Genomic DNA, 16,561 nt, shown 5'->3' on the forward strand with positions numbered 1-16,561 from the left:
AAATACAGTAGAGCATTATGTTCGTCATGACTGGGGACAGAGAAACATCTATGCTTCAGGTAGAGACAATGTTCAGCATAATCCATTAGTTTCTCCAACAAAAATCTTTCTTCCTCCACTATATATAAAGTAGGGATTGACTAAAAACTTTATGAAAGCCATGGCAAAGATGAATTCACAAGGGTTCCAGCGCATTTCACACAGGAAAGATGTATATCTTTCACTACATTTCAGAGAAATTCTCCAGCATTCCACCAGCAAAACTGAAGGAAGAGGTATTTGTTGGTCCTCAGATCAGAGAGCTTATGAGAGATGATGTGATTGAAGGAACTCTAGATGATAAGGAAGTGAGATCTTGGGAAAGCTTCAAGTGAATCTGTGAAAACTTCATAGGAAAGCAAAAATCTTGAATATCATGAAGGTGTTGAAAAACTGCTAAATGCTTACCAGTGTCTTGGATGTTGCAGGTCTCTGAAAAAGCACTTTTTGCATTCACATTTAGAATTCTTCTCTCAAAATCTTGGGGATGTAAGTGATGAACAAGGCGAGCGGTTCCACCAGGACATTAAAGTAATGGAACACCGCTACCAGGGTTTTTGGAATGACTCAATGATGGCAGATTACTGTTGAACGTTAAATAGGGACAACCCTGAAAAATCGTATCAGCGACAATCTTATGTCAAACACTTTTAATTTCTGTTCATATTTTGGTTCAATAAAAACTGTAAAGTGAAGCATTTTTTTCTGATATGTTTTCTTAATGTCGCCGGTATATTTCCTATACCTTATAATAACGATGCTGCTCCATGGAAACTATATGTGCTACAGAAAAACTACATACATTTCTGAAATCAGGACAAAACGATGATTCAGAAAAGTACAAAGTCACCTGCGATGATTACTAAAAAAAAATATTTTTTTTCACCTGTGATAATAATCACAGCTTGGACACTTTGATATTTGATACAGAAATCATTTATTACGGAATATAGACACATATTGCACACAAATATCACCGCACAATGGACAGATATATGATAAATACAGCTGCTCTGTTACAGGGATGTGGCGCCATCAGCAGTTTCCGGGTTTTCCTTTTTCTATAAGACTCCGGGGTTTTTTGTCTTTCCATGAAGCTCAGACATAAACTCATTCATAGCTCTGAAGCATCAGCAATGGCCATTAGTAGGAGCTTGCAATAGCCTAAAATTGGAAACGGAAATGGCGAAAAATATAACAATGAAATATTCCATGAGCGGTAAAATATCCCAAATATAAAGAGTTGCATTCATTATCTCTCCTGTGCAAGTTTCAAAATAACCACGATGATCACTAATTAGTTGTCCTGTGTTTGGGGCGACTTCAAAATTGGCTTATAAGTGACTTAGGCTTTATTCTCTATTTATTATCCGTCTCACCTTTTTCCTCCACAACAGAGCCAGGACGACCAGCGCGTACAAGCTGCTTTTGCAGAGAATCATAATGTAGGAAATCTTCCCCTGATTGATGTGAATGGTGTAGGTCTCTGGAAATAGAGATACAATTATCAGATGCCTTCAGTGCTGAGATCCCCGCAATCTATGAGAATCTATGGGGATTGTATCTGGGCTCATGTGATGTTAGAATGACAGGCGTCAACTAAATGGGATGAATTACTGGAAACTCCGTCCTTTTGTTTGTGAACTGATAATATTTATCACGTCATTTATAGAGGATTGGTCACTTGCCCAAAATATATTCTTTTTCAACCTGAATCTTGTGGGTTTTTTTTGTTCTTGCGCCTCTCCATTTCTGAGATATGGCCTTTTCTTCCCTCTCTCCATAAGTCAAGTCTTGTTAGCCAACTGGACGTGGTTCTATATAGAGCTGAGAACCACGCCCAACCGGCTAACAAGGCTAAAATGCCTAGATTAAGAAAATGGAAACGGTCTTAGGAGCGCAGGAAAGAGACTCAGACAAGAGATGGGGTTAAACCACAACGCGCTTCGACGGAGAATCCGTCTTCATCAGTTCAACCTGATGAAGACGGATTCTCCGTCGAAACGCGTTGTGGTTTAACCCCATCTCTTGTCTGAGTCTCTTTCCTGCGCTCCTAAGACCATTTCCATTTTCTCATTGCTCCTATCCTCCTGTGGAGGTTTTCGGCAGGAGCTGCGGTGGAGACCTGACATTTTCGTCTGCCCCTGGGTTGCTTCCTAAGCGTTCCTCTATGACCACTTATCACTGACTCTTAAAACGGCTAGATTGGCATACAGAGAAAAGGAGGAATGAAGAAAATCAAGGTTCTATTCAGAACGGCGGCATTTACATTCAAAGACAATGACATATCTTCTTTAAGGCATTGTTAACCAAACTTGTAAGTTGTTCCAATCCCAACCTCATGGAAAGAGTCTGGTCATCATTTACCGGTAGACATTCTAAAAAACTACTCAATATGCTGCAATTCTAATCTCAACCTCCTGGTGCCCACAAAGACACATGTGGCATAAACATCTCCAGAGTATTTTTTTCAAAGCCATCATCTTAGTGGATGGCTTTGAAAATATAAAGAGCAAAGATAAGGAAAGATACATATCAGGAAGGGGAAGACATTTGGGAGGTCTTGGGATAATAATATCCAGCATCTAATGGTTGAAAATTAGTAATTCAGAGCAAGACGCAGATTTCGCTCACCTTTGGAGATGCTACAATCTGTGAATAAAAGAAAAGGATTGTTAGAGTTTAGAATTATTTTGGTGTCATCTAACGTGTTATTTACTGGACTGAATTTACTTTCTGAGTGACTGTATTTTGCTTTTAAAGAAAAAGCAAAAACAAAAAAAAGAAAAAGAAAATGGCCATGGCATGAAGTGGATAATTGGGTTATGTCAAAAATATAGATTTTTGTGGCATAGATAGCCATTGGTATTTCAGCCCTAGGTCCTAGCCTTAAGGGAGTAGTGGCCATCACCTGAAAAATACATAAGAAAACCTGGTCCAACGTTCAAGGGGAAGGTGACAACCAACACATATTACTATTGGGGAATGCTAAAAGTTGTTTGGGACATTATTCCGATATCTATAATGGTAATTTAAAATAAAGGTTTTACCAAAAATTTCAGTAGCCAAATTCATTTCGTGGCCAAACCATCCAAATATTCAGTATTTGATTTTGGCTTGAGCTTCTAGTCTACCTCGGCTCCAATCTACCGCACCATACATAGTCCTTCTCATCTTGAATTCTAACTTGATCTCTAAATTTCCTGTAGGAATTCCAAGTCATGCTTTGTTACGGTTTGAATTACCTTTTTCTCCGCTCACTTCTGCTCTGCTTATCGTAAGGTTTGGAAATGCAGCCTGGCATTCAAATTTGGATTCTGGATTAAAATATTCTGATCTGGTCAGCGTGAGTCGTTTGCTGGTGGAGTAAGAGTGAGAAGAACCGCTTGATTTTTTTTGAGGGACCGGCTCGTATAAATTAACTCTTTCAACACCGTTCACCAGCCATTTGATTTTCACATGTTCTGGATAGAAATCTCTCGCGACACAGACCAAGGAGATGAAATCGTGATCTTCAACTTCTCGTTTGCTTGAACGGTAGATTGAGACATTGGGGTGTTTTATTTCATCGTTTGGTTCTATGAAGAAAAAATATAAGTCAATGAAAGCTTAAAAAATAAATGTTTCCGCACATTGTGTTGAATTAAAGTTATAACGACGCAGTTTTCATAGTCTGATATCACTCAATGTATTCACATTCATCACAAGTATGCAGTAAAGCGTTGGCCTATGCATGAAATTTTCATTGGTTTGGCAAATTTTGGTTATTAGTTGTACTAGCATGGTAAAAAGTTTTAAAAAAATTAGATTGGCAAATGACTAGCTACAGTAGTGACATGATGTCTTCACCAGAAGAGAAATTTAGGGGTGGAGATGGAGAAGCAAGTGAGTGTATTTTTTTTTGGCCCATGGTGGGGCATTTGGCTAAAAAAAAGCAGTCCTGAAAAGTTGTTTTTTTACAACTAAAATATTAGAATAGGCTACAAATATGTGATCCAACTCCGACTCCGGCCATCCTCATTGATTGGGTTGTCATGCTCCTTCCCTATTTCCACTTCATGTGTTTAATCAGGCATAGCGCCATACATTTGTTTGTGGCTATGGCTGGCACTGCAGCTCACCTCCATTTTACTATCTACGCCAGGGGTGGGGAATCTTTTTTCTGCCAAGGGCCATTTGGATATTTATACCATCCTTCGGGGGGGCCGTACAAACTCCGCCCACAAAGTACATCCTGACTCTGGCACTGGTTTCATGACTTAATCTTTCATTGCATGCCCTTCAATGTTCAGTAGTGAACACTGCGTGTGTGTGCTCACAGAGCAAGAAGAAATTAATGAGATTGTGGCAATCAAAATACAGCTCCCTGCCCAAGAATGTGGTCCCTGAGAATCTGCTCAGGGGCCTGATAAAAGGTCATCGAGGGCTGTAAATGGCCCTGGGGCCTGAGGTTCCCCACCCCTGATCTACGCAGTTGATATTACACCCTAGGAAAATGACTGTAAAGGTTGATATGAAATATGTCAATGGTGAGTGAATCAGTGAACTTTTAAGACAATTTGGACAACTCCATACTTGAAAGTACTAAAATAATGAAATAGAAATAGTAAAGGACTAAGATGTTTGCATCCTAAATCTAATCATATGTCGAATAAGCCTCATACACAAGGCAAGAGCCTCTTTGGAGCCATGCAGAGTCTCTATAACTTTTATGTCCCACCACAGGATGCATCTGTACATCACCGTAATATAGTGGGTGTCAGTCCTGGAAGCAATGCTCTCTTACACCTCCATATATTGGCAGCCATTGTAGAACCCATAGACTTCCTTAATTGCTGTCTTGTGATTTTGTACTAAGTCTAATATGCCTGGGTAAATGATCTAAATCATGGCTATTATGGGACCATCATTATTTGGAAATCATTCTAGTTTTTTTTAGATCTAACTAGACTTTTTGACGAAATAGTTAGGCAGTTGTGAGAGTCAAATTTGTTGCGTAGAAGTCAACAGAAGCTGTGGTGTTAAGATATGGATCCCTATATCAGCTTCAACTAACATTTATGCAGCCAATATGGCTTCTTTGTAATACCAACTAGGGAAATTATCAGGTTAGGTTTTCATAAAGGGATTCTTTATACAACTGGCCACCAGTCTGGTCATAGACGCCTTTGTCGTCTCCAGCTACCAATGTAAAACCTAGCTTATTAGGAAGCTTATCTTTTAATATTGAGCCACACTTTCACCAATAATCCATTAATCTTTAAGTAGCAACTCTAAATCTAGCAGAACTTATTTACGGTAAGTTGCGCAACTTGGCAACTCATAGTCATAACTGTTGGGTTAGTGCTCGTTCGGCCAACGGTCAATCCTTCCAACTCCCCTATGAACATGTGCATTGTGCTTAACATGTATTTTTAATTTATTCAGAATATTAAGATAAGTGGCTTCCCATAATTCCATTGGGACAAATGACTGGACAAGTGAAATCTAACATGACAGATGTTTCTTTGCCCTGACATCTGTCATCGGGAAACTGTTGAGTTACTCCTAAATATATAAAAACTTATGTAAGTATCATAAAAGTTGAACATTTCTGTCAACTTTGACCTATTGAATATTATTTTTGACTTTACATGTCTATTGTGCCTATAACATATATATAATCTATGGATGATATATCATAAAACGTCTTACAACTATGAAGCAAAAATTTGGCTACGTGCCTGACCCAAGTCTTAGGTTTTATGAAACAATCTAACAGCGATATATGTAATATTAATCCTATTTCTGGCTCTTTCACCACTTTTTAGTACAAAAACAGATATAAGAAATTATATAAAAATAGGATAATCTAAGAAAAAAAAATATGACGTGTCCGAAAAGTATTTTTTTACAATTAATCAGAAAAAACATAATTAATGTAATGAGAATAGAAAAATAAATGTCTGTGCATAGAGCTAAATAAAACACATAATTCATCATAAATTATAAAAGCTAGAATATATATTTATATGAAAAAAATTATAAAATACTGAGACCTTTGAAAAGACAAAAATAGAATAAAAAACATATTGTAAATCAAACTTTTTTTAATTCATTAAACGTATTGCCTTTCCTACTGACCACGCTGTGAAAAAATTAAGAATAAGCATTCTACATAAATATAATATTCTAACTTGTGAAACTATCAGAACTGTTTTTTCTCTACAAATATCACATTTTTCACATTTTTACTTTTCTAAATTACAATTAAATGTATATTTTCAATTGTCCAGGACAATATTCAAAATTCCAAAATTCAAGAATCTAGAATTTTTGAGTATTTTCTAAAACTGCAATTTTGCAGTAGTAATTTCTATATTTATTTCTCTTTTTTTTAGTTTCCATTTCACATACAATACATACATACATTTAAAGAGCATAATTAAAAAAAACTGAAAAAAATAGAAGAATCTAATTGTATATAAATGTGCACAATATGTAAAAAAGAACTATTTAATAACCTCTCATGTAATAAATTTTAATTAACTTACCAATCACTGCAACTACTGTCCCCTGCCCAAACTCTTGCTTGTTTCCAGTGTTCACAGCCAAATTCTTACGTCTAAAAACCCTTTTAACTTTTTTAAAAACTTTAATTTTTTTTTTGCATAAAATCTTATAAACTTACCGAGCACTTTGACAACTGTGCCACTTCCAAAGTAGACGGTGGAGGTTGTCACAGTGGCTCAGGGTGAACAGGAAACCTCATGGATGCCCTTGGACATTATGACCCAAGAGGTCCAATACTGAACAACACCTGGACTTCACTGTATATCGGGGACTTTTACTACATTCATAGATTCGTTTTTTTACTGTTCACATTGATGTTTTCCATCATTCTTTTCAGCTGGCAGATGAAGATAAATTGTACAATCATAAGGGCAGATTTTTGTAAAGAGCGGGATATAATTTCTATTATGGTGCTGCCCCAGTCCCCACAATAAAATGTCATGTTACAAAAACATTATTTTTCCAGCTTGCAATTTATGAATTTACTTTTTTAAATTTGATTTTTTACAGATTTAGTAGAGTTCAGTTTCTTGGTGTCTCATTTTAGTGACTTATCACAGTTTTTTGGCTCATAGACTAGCCAATATACTATAGAGTAGCCGGCTATAGCAACTTATTAAAGCCCATGTTACAGCCAAAAGAACCCAAATACATTTTTCATAACTTGTTCCACTGAACCAAATTAGAAAACATTAAACCCCTAGAGAGTTTTATCAGAAAGACCAGTTTCACGTGTCCTACATTCACGGTCCCAGTGCGGATTACAACATCTACATAACCCGTAAGTCTCCTGACTCGACCTCAATGGCTTCATAGGCATAGATGAAGATGTTGAGTTGGGTCAGGAGACTCGTGGACGGTCTGACATTGTGGACTATACTCAGATCGTGAATATGGTTAAAAATAGCCTAAGAGGTGTTGAGAGATTTTATGATATTCCAAATATGTTTATCTTTCTATGAACAGTTTAAGTTTTTTTTTTCAAGTATACAAATAAACTTTTTTTATGTGATATTTGCATTAGAATACATTTATTTTAAAATGTATATTAAACTGATAAATAAATTAGAAGAAGTTTACAGTACATTGTAATATATTATCTTTTTTCATTTGTATTTTTGATCTTGATTCTTATTGAATATTACGTTCCAAAATGAGATGGGAATAAGAAGTTAATTAAAATTAAATTTAAGAATGATATTAAATATCATTTTAAAAATAGGACGCTACAAGATTTTAATGTTTTACCTTTCAGGTTTTTTACACTTACCTAACACACTCAGGATTGTACCACTTCCAAAATACTGTCTCTCGTTATTCACAGTTGCAAACCACTATACTAAATCTCCCTTATATAGATCCAGGCACTTAAATCAAGCAATATTTTTATAATTTCTTAAAAATATAAGTAAAATTTAGGAAATTGAGTTCCAAGAGTCTCCCTTAGGGATTAATCTAAGTTAAGGCAAAAAATACTGATCATGATACCCTGAGCATAAATTGTAGCCCACTATGGATGTAAAGTATGATAAAAGAAGAAATAACACAATATTACTTACCAAGCACTGATAATATGGTGCCCCCTCCAAACTCAAGCTTGGCAGCAGTGGTCACAGCAGCACAACATTGTATAAAAAGTTACCGAATTCCCAAAACTTACCCAAAACACTGACAACTGTTCCACTTCCAAAGTAAACAACAGAATTTCCTGCACAGTAGGTAATCTCACTAAAAAAACTCCTTTGCATCCAAAAGAAGAGATCCCGGAGACTTTGATGAATGTTTCGCACTTTTATTTTTGGCCATTAACTATTTCTAGCCAAATTTCATCCAATTTTATAGCCTGTTTCTTTGTCGGACTCTCTCACCACCTCTTTATGACAATCATTAGTGTTGTTTGTAGAGCATAATTTAAAGCTTCAATTTGAGCTGAAGACCGAACTAAATGGACAAATTGTCATTCATTGTCCCAATCACCTTGGAATGCAGTAAACTTGGGTCTTTATACACTGTTTCGAAGCATGGACTTCTCATATCTTTTACAATTGAACAATACCTCAAGAGCTGGTTTTTGTAAAGCACTTATATTAATTTCAATCATGGTGCTCCCACTACCCACAATGTTATAGTCTGCTACAAAAAAAAGTGTTCCCTCGTCCTTGTATGGGCACATTTCATCCCTTTTCTTTTCCAGTAAGTTTGGAATCTTTTGCTAATTTTTAAAAGTCTCTGAGTTTATTTTCCCATCTGTATATTTCAGGTATCCTTAACTGACAAGTTTGATTTTTTTACTATTAATATGTACCATTCTGTAATTCATAGTATTAAAGGCACTACAAAGTCTAAATTTTGGCAAAATTAGCTTCAAAATATTTTAGAGCTGAAAACTCTCATTAGCAATGAGCATCATACAATAAATAAGAAAAGACATTGCATTTTTTTTTTATCCGGCTTTGTCTAATAATAACTAATAAATGTGATATTTTATGTAGTTGTTTACCTACACATTTTTATTTTTTGATAATTTTTTTCTAAATGTTTTAACATATTTTAATGTAATTTTTCATTTTGGATATTTCACCCGTTTTACTCTTGTACTAAGAGTCAGTTATCTTAGTCTTACTCTTTGCCTTAACCCATTATTAGAATAGAACAGTAATGACTGAGTCATTCTTTACCAAAATTAGGATTGATTCCAATTTACAGGGTATAATTTCTTAATTTGAATAACTTACCTAAAATTGTCAGGATTGTTCCACTTCCAAAATATTGTCTTTCATTTCCGCTCACAGCCAGAAATGCCGATACTAAATCCTACCCGTTAAGCTGCCATCAACTGTCCCCACTCTCCCCCACAGTTTGACTTACCCCTAGATGAAATCATTGACTAATATCAGTGATAAACTATTTTTGCAGCCCGTGTACTCACCTAAAACACTAAGAGTGGTCCCACTCCCAAAGAACACAACAGAGGCGCTATCTCACCATGCAACGCTCTCATAGTAAAAGACCCTTCCTCAAGTCTTTCTAATTTCACAAAAGTCTCAACTAAATCCTTGACCAGATCATTTCTTAGTTCTTCAAAGAATATTCTACACATTATTTAGAAAGTTCTACACTTGGTATAAGGTTCAATTCTTGACATTTAAGTTATGTAGATGGAGAAATTACTTGACAACATGCCCTATGCTGAGCTCTTTATGGCTATTTTCTCTATTGGAAGCATCTGATTGTGGTACAATAGGCCGACCAGAGTAGGCCTACCTTTGACTACTTTCAAGAAAGGTAAAGTCTAACATCAAGTGACCCAAGGTTTTCTTCTGTGAAACGTCGTTGGCCGTGTTTAGATTCCTTCTGGTCATTTGGCAAAAACCTTGACTCTCTGGAGGACTGGTCTGACAATGTCTTTGGATACTCTTTGTGTATCAAACTCTAGGACTTGTGCAGAGTATGCTTTATGGACATGTACAGCACAACACAGTCCTTCAGTTGAAGTCCAGAAAATTTATAAAGTAAAATCTGGTTCAGGTTTGAGTTAATTGACTCTTCTGTAAAGAGGCTTGAGGAACCTTATGGAGCACTGACTGAGCCAATACAATATTGCGTCTTAAGACATATCTTTCATTGAAATGATTCTATTCTATTCATACAAGATACCATGAAACATAAAACAATTACTGCAATTCTAAAAAAAGTAATTAATAGGCCCAATTAAAAAAATATGGCTTTGAATAATCTACTCACCCAGCACAAATAAAACAGTTCCATCTCCAAAAAACTGTCTGTTAGAGCCAGTATTCACAACAACGTACCTCTGTATAAAATCCACAGCTTCCTCCCAGGTGCTCAGACTTGAAGGCTTTGAAATGATGATACTGACCCCACGCTGGTTAACAATTCTGCTTCTTGTATGCCTCTATGGTAAACCTTAGTTCTAACATCTACCAATAATGTGTAGACTAGAAGTTGACATGACAAGTCAACAATTTTAAAGCAAATGTTTATAGAAACTTTTCTAGAACCTCAGATAAAACAAAAATCCATAGCCTACATTACATTACATTAAGCTCACGTTTGCTTAAACACACAATTTTGGAGTCAGACCCCCTTAAGATTTAATCATCTAAATCCTTTTAATTAATATTTAGAAGTCATGTAGTGACTCACCCATTACATGCAGTAAAGTCCCTCCACCAAAATATTGGGTGTCATAGGAACACACTGAGAAAAACCGGCACCAAATCTGGAGTAGGCTCATTGGTGCTAATTGGAAATACTTTACATTCTTTGGTTTCTTTCCAGTGATGGTAAACCACTAAGTTTAGGTTCTGCAAACACTTACGTTTTAATTTTGGCACTATTTATAGTATTTTTGGGGGAAAATTTCAACACAGATAACTGTAGAGAGGTGGGGAGCGGGACTGTGTGCGAAAATATTCTTTTATGCCTATGAAAGAAGCTGTCTACTGTTAAACACGTTGATTCTTCTTAAAAATGGGAAAGGACTAATGACTTAATATACTCTTAGAAGTGCTACTACAACTCATCCTGCAGATCCAAAGACATTGGACTTGGTCACGATATGGTAAAAGTTAGTTTTAGAGTTTACATAGGGTTAATGAATAGATTTCTATGCCATACCAACACCCAATTCATTTTTGGTGACTGACCCATCATGTAAACTGAAATTATATTGCTTGTAACCATCATTTGCAATGAAAGCTTTCTTTATCAAATTTTTCATAATTTAATATGAAAACTACAGAATTCTGCTTGCACCCATTGACGTTCATTAATGGGGACTTTGTACCAGAGTTTAAATACACAAACACAGTCAAGAAGTTTTAGCGGGTTTTACCATTCTCAACAAGAAAGACGACCTTAAACATATTCATTTGCTAATAAAGTGATAATGGCCCTGACAAATGACCTACTGATAAATGTAAGGAATATTTTATAGACATAAGTCCATCATTCACACTTACCTGGTCCAATTACATGGCTCACGGGGACCCAAAATACTGTACATTGCTCTTGCAAAAGCAATAAAGCTCTGATCATTACAAATTCTGTTTGAAACATTTTTTTTGCCAAATCAAATTACACAATGCACCAAATCTCAGGTTTTCTGTTTGATCAAGACAATTTTTCAGGTGAAATTTTGGCATCATCTAAGATGACAAGGCTTGGAAGACCTCAGAATATCTTCAGCTATTTCTTGCATCCCATTCTTTAATGCTATTTATCTCCCCAACTTCACAGACTTCTATGTACATCATCCTCAAAAATGTCTCCTTTCAATAAATTCAATCTACCTTTCTGATTACCATTGACTTTTCACATAAGTGACTTGTTCTTCTCAATTATCTTACCCAACACAGAAAGGATGGTTCCTGGTCCAAAATCTTGTCTCTGGTTGCTCACAGCTAACTATGATTGTATAAAAACTTCCATTTCCAGACCGTTAACATTTCCCCCTTATTCAATTACTTTGAGGTCATATGAACCATAAAAAACTTACCCAAGACACTGACTACAGTTCCTTCTCCAAAGTAAGCAGCAGAGGTTGTCACAGAGGCAAAACCCCTTCTGAAAACCTATGTTTAAAGTGTGACATTATCTTCTTAGCTCACTTACCTTACCCATCACAGAAAGGACAATCAGTGTCCATGAGGAATATATAAAAACTTCACTCAATTATGGGTGGAAGAACTTTTCGAGACCATGAAAACTTACCTAAAATGCTGACTACAGTTCCTTCTCCGAAGTAAGCAGCAGTGCTTGTCACAGAGAATTGACTCTGTTCGAAAACATATCTTGAAAGTAATAGTATGGTCCTTACCTAGCACAAAAAGGGCTGTTCCAGTTCCAAATTCCAGCTTCTGGGCATTCACAGTACAGCATAGCAACAAAAAAACTAGAACTCAGAGAAGATTGATAGCACCAAGACCATAAAAACTTACCCAAAACATTAACCACTGTTCCTGCACCGAAGTAAGCAACAGAGTTTGTCACAGAGAGAAAGCCTACTCTTAAAACCTGCTCTTCCTAATTTTTTTGTCCCTGATTTGACCGTGTATTCAGCCAGACCTAAGCCATCCAATGTCTCTTGAATTTAAATATCTAAAAAGATTTACAAGTATCTTATTTGAAATTTACAGATTCAAAACCAATTTATGAGTGTAATAGAAAATGCAAAAAATACTGACCTAAAACGGAAAGGATCGTCCCTTCTCCGAAATACGCTTGATAGTTACACAGGGTTGATGACCAATTCAAGAACCAAATAGTTGCCAGTAGATGAAGTTTACTCTGCCCTGGCTGACTCTAAGTGGACTTTTACACTGTCATGCAAATAGACCAGAAAAACATAAGATGGGGCAACACTTACCCAGGACAACAAGGGCTGTTCCTCTTCCAAAAGTAAGAGCAGCTCCATATGAGCTCACAAAGACATTTCCATGAGCACAAACCTCTTTAAGTTGAATGTCCATGAATCCAATGTCCATCTACATGAACAAGAAATGTGTTGTCTAATAATAAAAAGACTGAACTTACAAGAAATGTTTTCGTTTCACCAATAGCTGGTTGAAGAGTTAAGGTACCATATTTCCTTCAAACTTTGCACTCAGTATCTGAGTTTCTTCCTCTGTTTCTCATTTCCTCTGAAGATCTTCTTTGATCTTAGTTTCAGAATGAATCCTTCTACATTTCCTATCCAACTTCTACTGCCCTTATTTTTCGGCATCTGAGCTTGTCAGCTTCTCCATCCTCAACCGTAACAACAAATTTCATCTCATATTTGTTAATTTTCACTTATCAGTTTTCACAAAACTTATTATCCCTTTGTCACTTTTTATGCCCTGGCTATTCATTGATTTCTTGCATCCAGTCTTATTTGTTACATATGATTTCTTAAAGATATGTTTTGACATGTCATGTACCTGGACTATTCATGCAGCCTTATTACATGGTATAGATCCATCATATGGTGCTCATAGAATGCTATGGACCTGTTCTGTACATCATTGTGCCTCTGCTTCTGTTTTAAGCACATATAGATGGTTTCTGCTTGATTTCATATGACACCGGACAAATGGAGGCGTACTACATCTTAAATCATACAATGGGATTCTTCTACTCACAAAACTTTACTATTAGAAGAATTGTCCTTAATGGAGAACCCACCTTTGTCGTTTATTCAAAAGTTCCTCTTATTGTCTGTCTGGGTTTCAACCATTCATAATTTTCCTTACTTCTTCAATTTATCTCTTTTGTTCAGTGCAAGTTCTAATAATTAATTATCTTGATATCTATTTCAAATTCTTGGTTTACCATTGACTATGACAACTGCCTCACATTTTTAGCCACCATTATGGCACTTTCCTTGATGATGTCTATCTACATCATCCATGATGGTGCCTCCCATCATTAAGGTGCACTCAACATGTTTAATCAAAGGATCTTCCTAGATATTCCTTGATGGTGCCTCTCGGCATCTTCTATGTTGGTGCCTCCCATCATTAAGGTGCCCTCAAAATGTTTAATCAAAGTATCTTCCTACATATTCCTTGATGGTGCCTCTCGGCATCTTCTATGTTGGTGCCTCCCATCATTAAGGTGCCCTCAACATGTTTAATCAAAGGCTCTTCCTACATATTCCTTGGTGGTGCCTCTCAGCATCTTCCATGATGGTGCCTCCCGTTTTTAAGGTGCCCTCAACATGTTTAATGAATGTAACTTCCAACATATTCCTTGATGGTGTCTCTCTACATCATCCATGATGGTGTCACCCCAACAATATACATCAAAATGCTGATTTCCTAAGATGGTTGCACTCGGTATCCTCCTCCATTCCATATTTTCATCTATACTGTCACATATATACATTAATCACATATTGAAATTAGAGATGAATGAATCAATTCAAGGTAAATTAAATATGCTAACAAAAATTGGATTGGCCAGAATCTTATATTTTATTTGCTTTGGGTGAATCCCATAAAATGACGGTCTGCCAATTGCCATTTTAGTGGTTTATAAAGGATTGGGAGAGAGTTAAAAATACAGACTTTTAAATTCTCTCTCTCTTCTTTCATTGTCTGTCTTATCTCAGGGACCCCAGCAACTTCCAGCCAGGTCATCAGTCCACTAGGTCTGATGCACTGACATGGGGTGAGATCCATCTATAGAAGATGGCAGCAGGGCCAATTGGAGCACAGATTACGGGGAGGGCAAAAAAGAGGTGAGTATGACTTTTTCCTGTCCAATTCGGTTTCCATTGAATTTATTTGATACAAAATGAACTTTCCCCATTAATTGAGCGAATTTGACCAAATCGAATTTTAGTAGATTCGCTTAATTCTAAATGTAATCTTTGATCTTTGCCTGTTTTATTTTCTTATTTTGCATTACATTCTCGAATATTTCTCTAGGGGGTAGATTGGCTCATCAGTATTGCAAAGTATGCTCTGGTCGGCCCAGGGCTGGATGTAACTTGGCCACCAATACACTAGAGCCGTCATGTAGTCATGTAGACCCAGCTTCATAGGGAATATTTTATACCTTGCTACCTTGGATCTAATCCTTATAAACAGGGAGGAAATGGTTGAGGAGGTAAAAGTGGCTGGGACCCTAGGAGGTAGCGACCATGCTATTTTAGAATTTTGGATAACTAGAGGCGGAAGACCTGTGAAGACTCAGACGTCAAGGTTAGATTTCAGAAAGGCAGATTTTAAGGGATTCAGAAAGAGAATTGGAGGGATCCAATGGCTGGATATCCTTAAAGACAAAAATGTCCAGGAAGGATGGGAAATCTTGAAAAATGAAATTCTCAAAGCACAGTTGTTAACAATTCCGAAAAGAGGGAAGAATAGGAAGCAGTTAAGGAAACCAGGATGGATGAACACAGAACTTAAGCACATGCTAAAAAGGAAGAAAAAAATGTTTATAAAATGGAAAGAGGGAGGCATATCTAAAGAAGAATATAATGCTGTCTGCAGAACCTGCAGGGCACAAATCAGATTATCTAAAGCTGAAAATGAATTGAGGCTTGCAAGAGATGTCAAAAGCAATAATAAAGGATTTTGGGGATATGTCAAAAGTAAAAGAAAAGTCAAAGATGCTATAGGATTTTTACAGGATGAAAATGATGAAATGGTAAGACAGGATGTTGAGAAGGCTGAACTTTTAAATTCCTATTTTGCATCTGTTTTCTCTCAGAAAGGAAATGTAACATCAACTGTTATTCACTGTCCTATTAAGGGAATAGAAGAATCCAGGATATCTATAAACAGAAAGATAGTGAGGAAACACTTAGCTAGCCTAAATGAATTCAAGTCTCCAGGTCCAGATGAATTACACCCCAGACTACTGAAGGAGATAGCAGAAGAAATTTTTGAACCCCTCTCTATAATCTTTGAAAATTCTTGGAGAACAGGAGAAGTGCCAGAAGACTGGAGAAGAGCAAATGTTGTTCCTATCTTCAAAAAGGGGAAGAAGGTGGACCCAGGTAACTATAGGCCGGTGAGTCTGACTTCTATACCAGGAAAGATCTTTGAACAAATTATTAAACAACATGTATGTCAATACCTGGATAAGAATGAAGTGATTAAACAGAGTCAGCATGGGTTTGTAACTAATAAGTCATGTCAGACTAACTTAATTTCCTTCTATGACGGTATCACTGATTGGGTGGATCAAGGAAATGCTGTAGATATAGTATATATTGACTTCAGCAAAGCATTTGACAAAGTCTCTCATACAATCCTTATTGAAAAAATGATTAAGTATGGAATGGACAAGGCAACTGTTAGGTGGATTCATAACTGGCTTAGTGATCGGACCCAAAGAGTGGTCGTAAATGGCTGCACATCCAGTTGGAAGAATGTCTCAAGTGGGGTTCCACAGGGCTCTGTCCTGGGCCCTGTATTGTTCAACATCTTTATCAACGATTTAGATGAAGGAATTG

At 36.5% G+C, this 16,561-nt stretch overlaps 1 gene segment (V, D, J or C); it reads right to left on the reverse strand.

Annotated features, from left to right (window-relative positions):
• Positions 1 to 959: 959 nt before the first annotated feature.
• Positions 960 to 13,236, reverse strand: LOC141056286 (T-cell receptor beta chain C region-like). The segment is given in 6 exon segments: positions 960 to 1,203; positions 1,419 to 1,525; positions 2,674 to 2,691; positions 3,285 to 3,617; positions 12,983 to 13,100; positions 13,197 to 13,236. Coding segments are annotated over 6 exon segments (600 nt in total).
• Positions 13,237 to 16,561: the final 3,325 nt, after the last annotated feature.

The sequence above is a fragment of the Dendrobates tinctorius genome, unplaced genomic scaffold, assembly GCF_039654945.1.
Source record: "Dendrobates tinctorius isolate UK_male_01 unplaced genomic scaffold, ASM3965494v1 ptg000196l, whole genome shotgun sequence".
NCBI classification, from domain to species: Eukaryota; Metazoa; Chordata; class Amphibia; order Anura; family Dendrobatidae; genus Dendrobates; species Dendrobates tinctorius.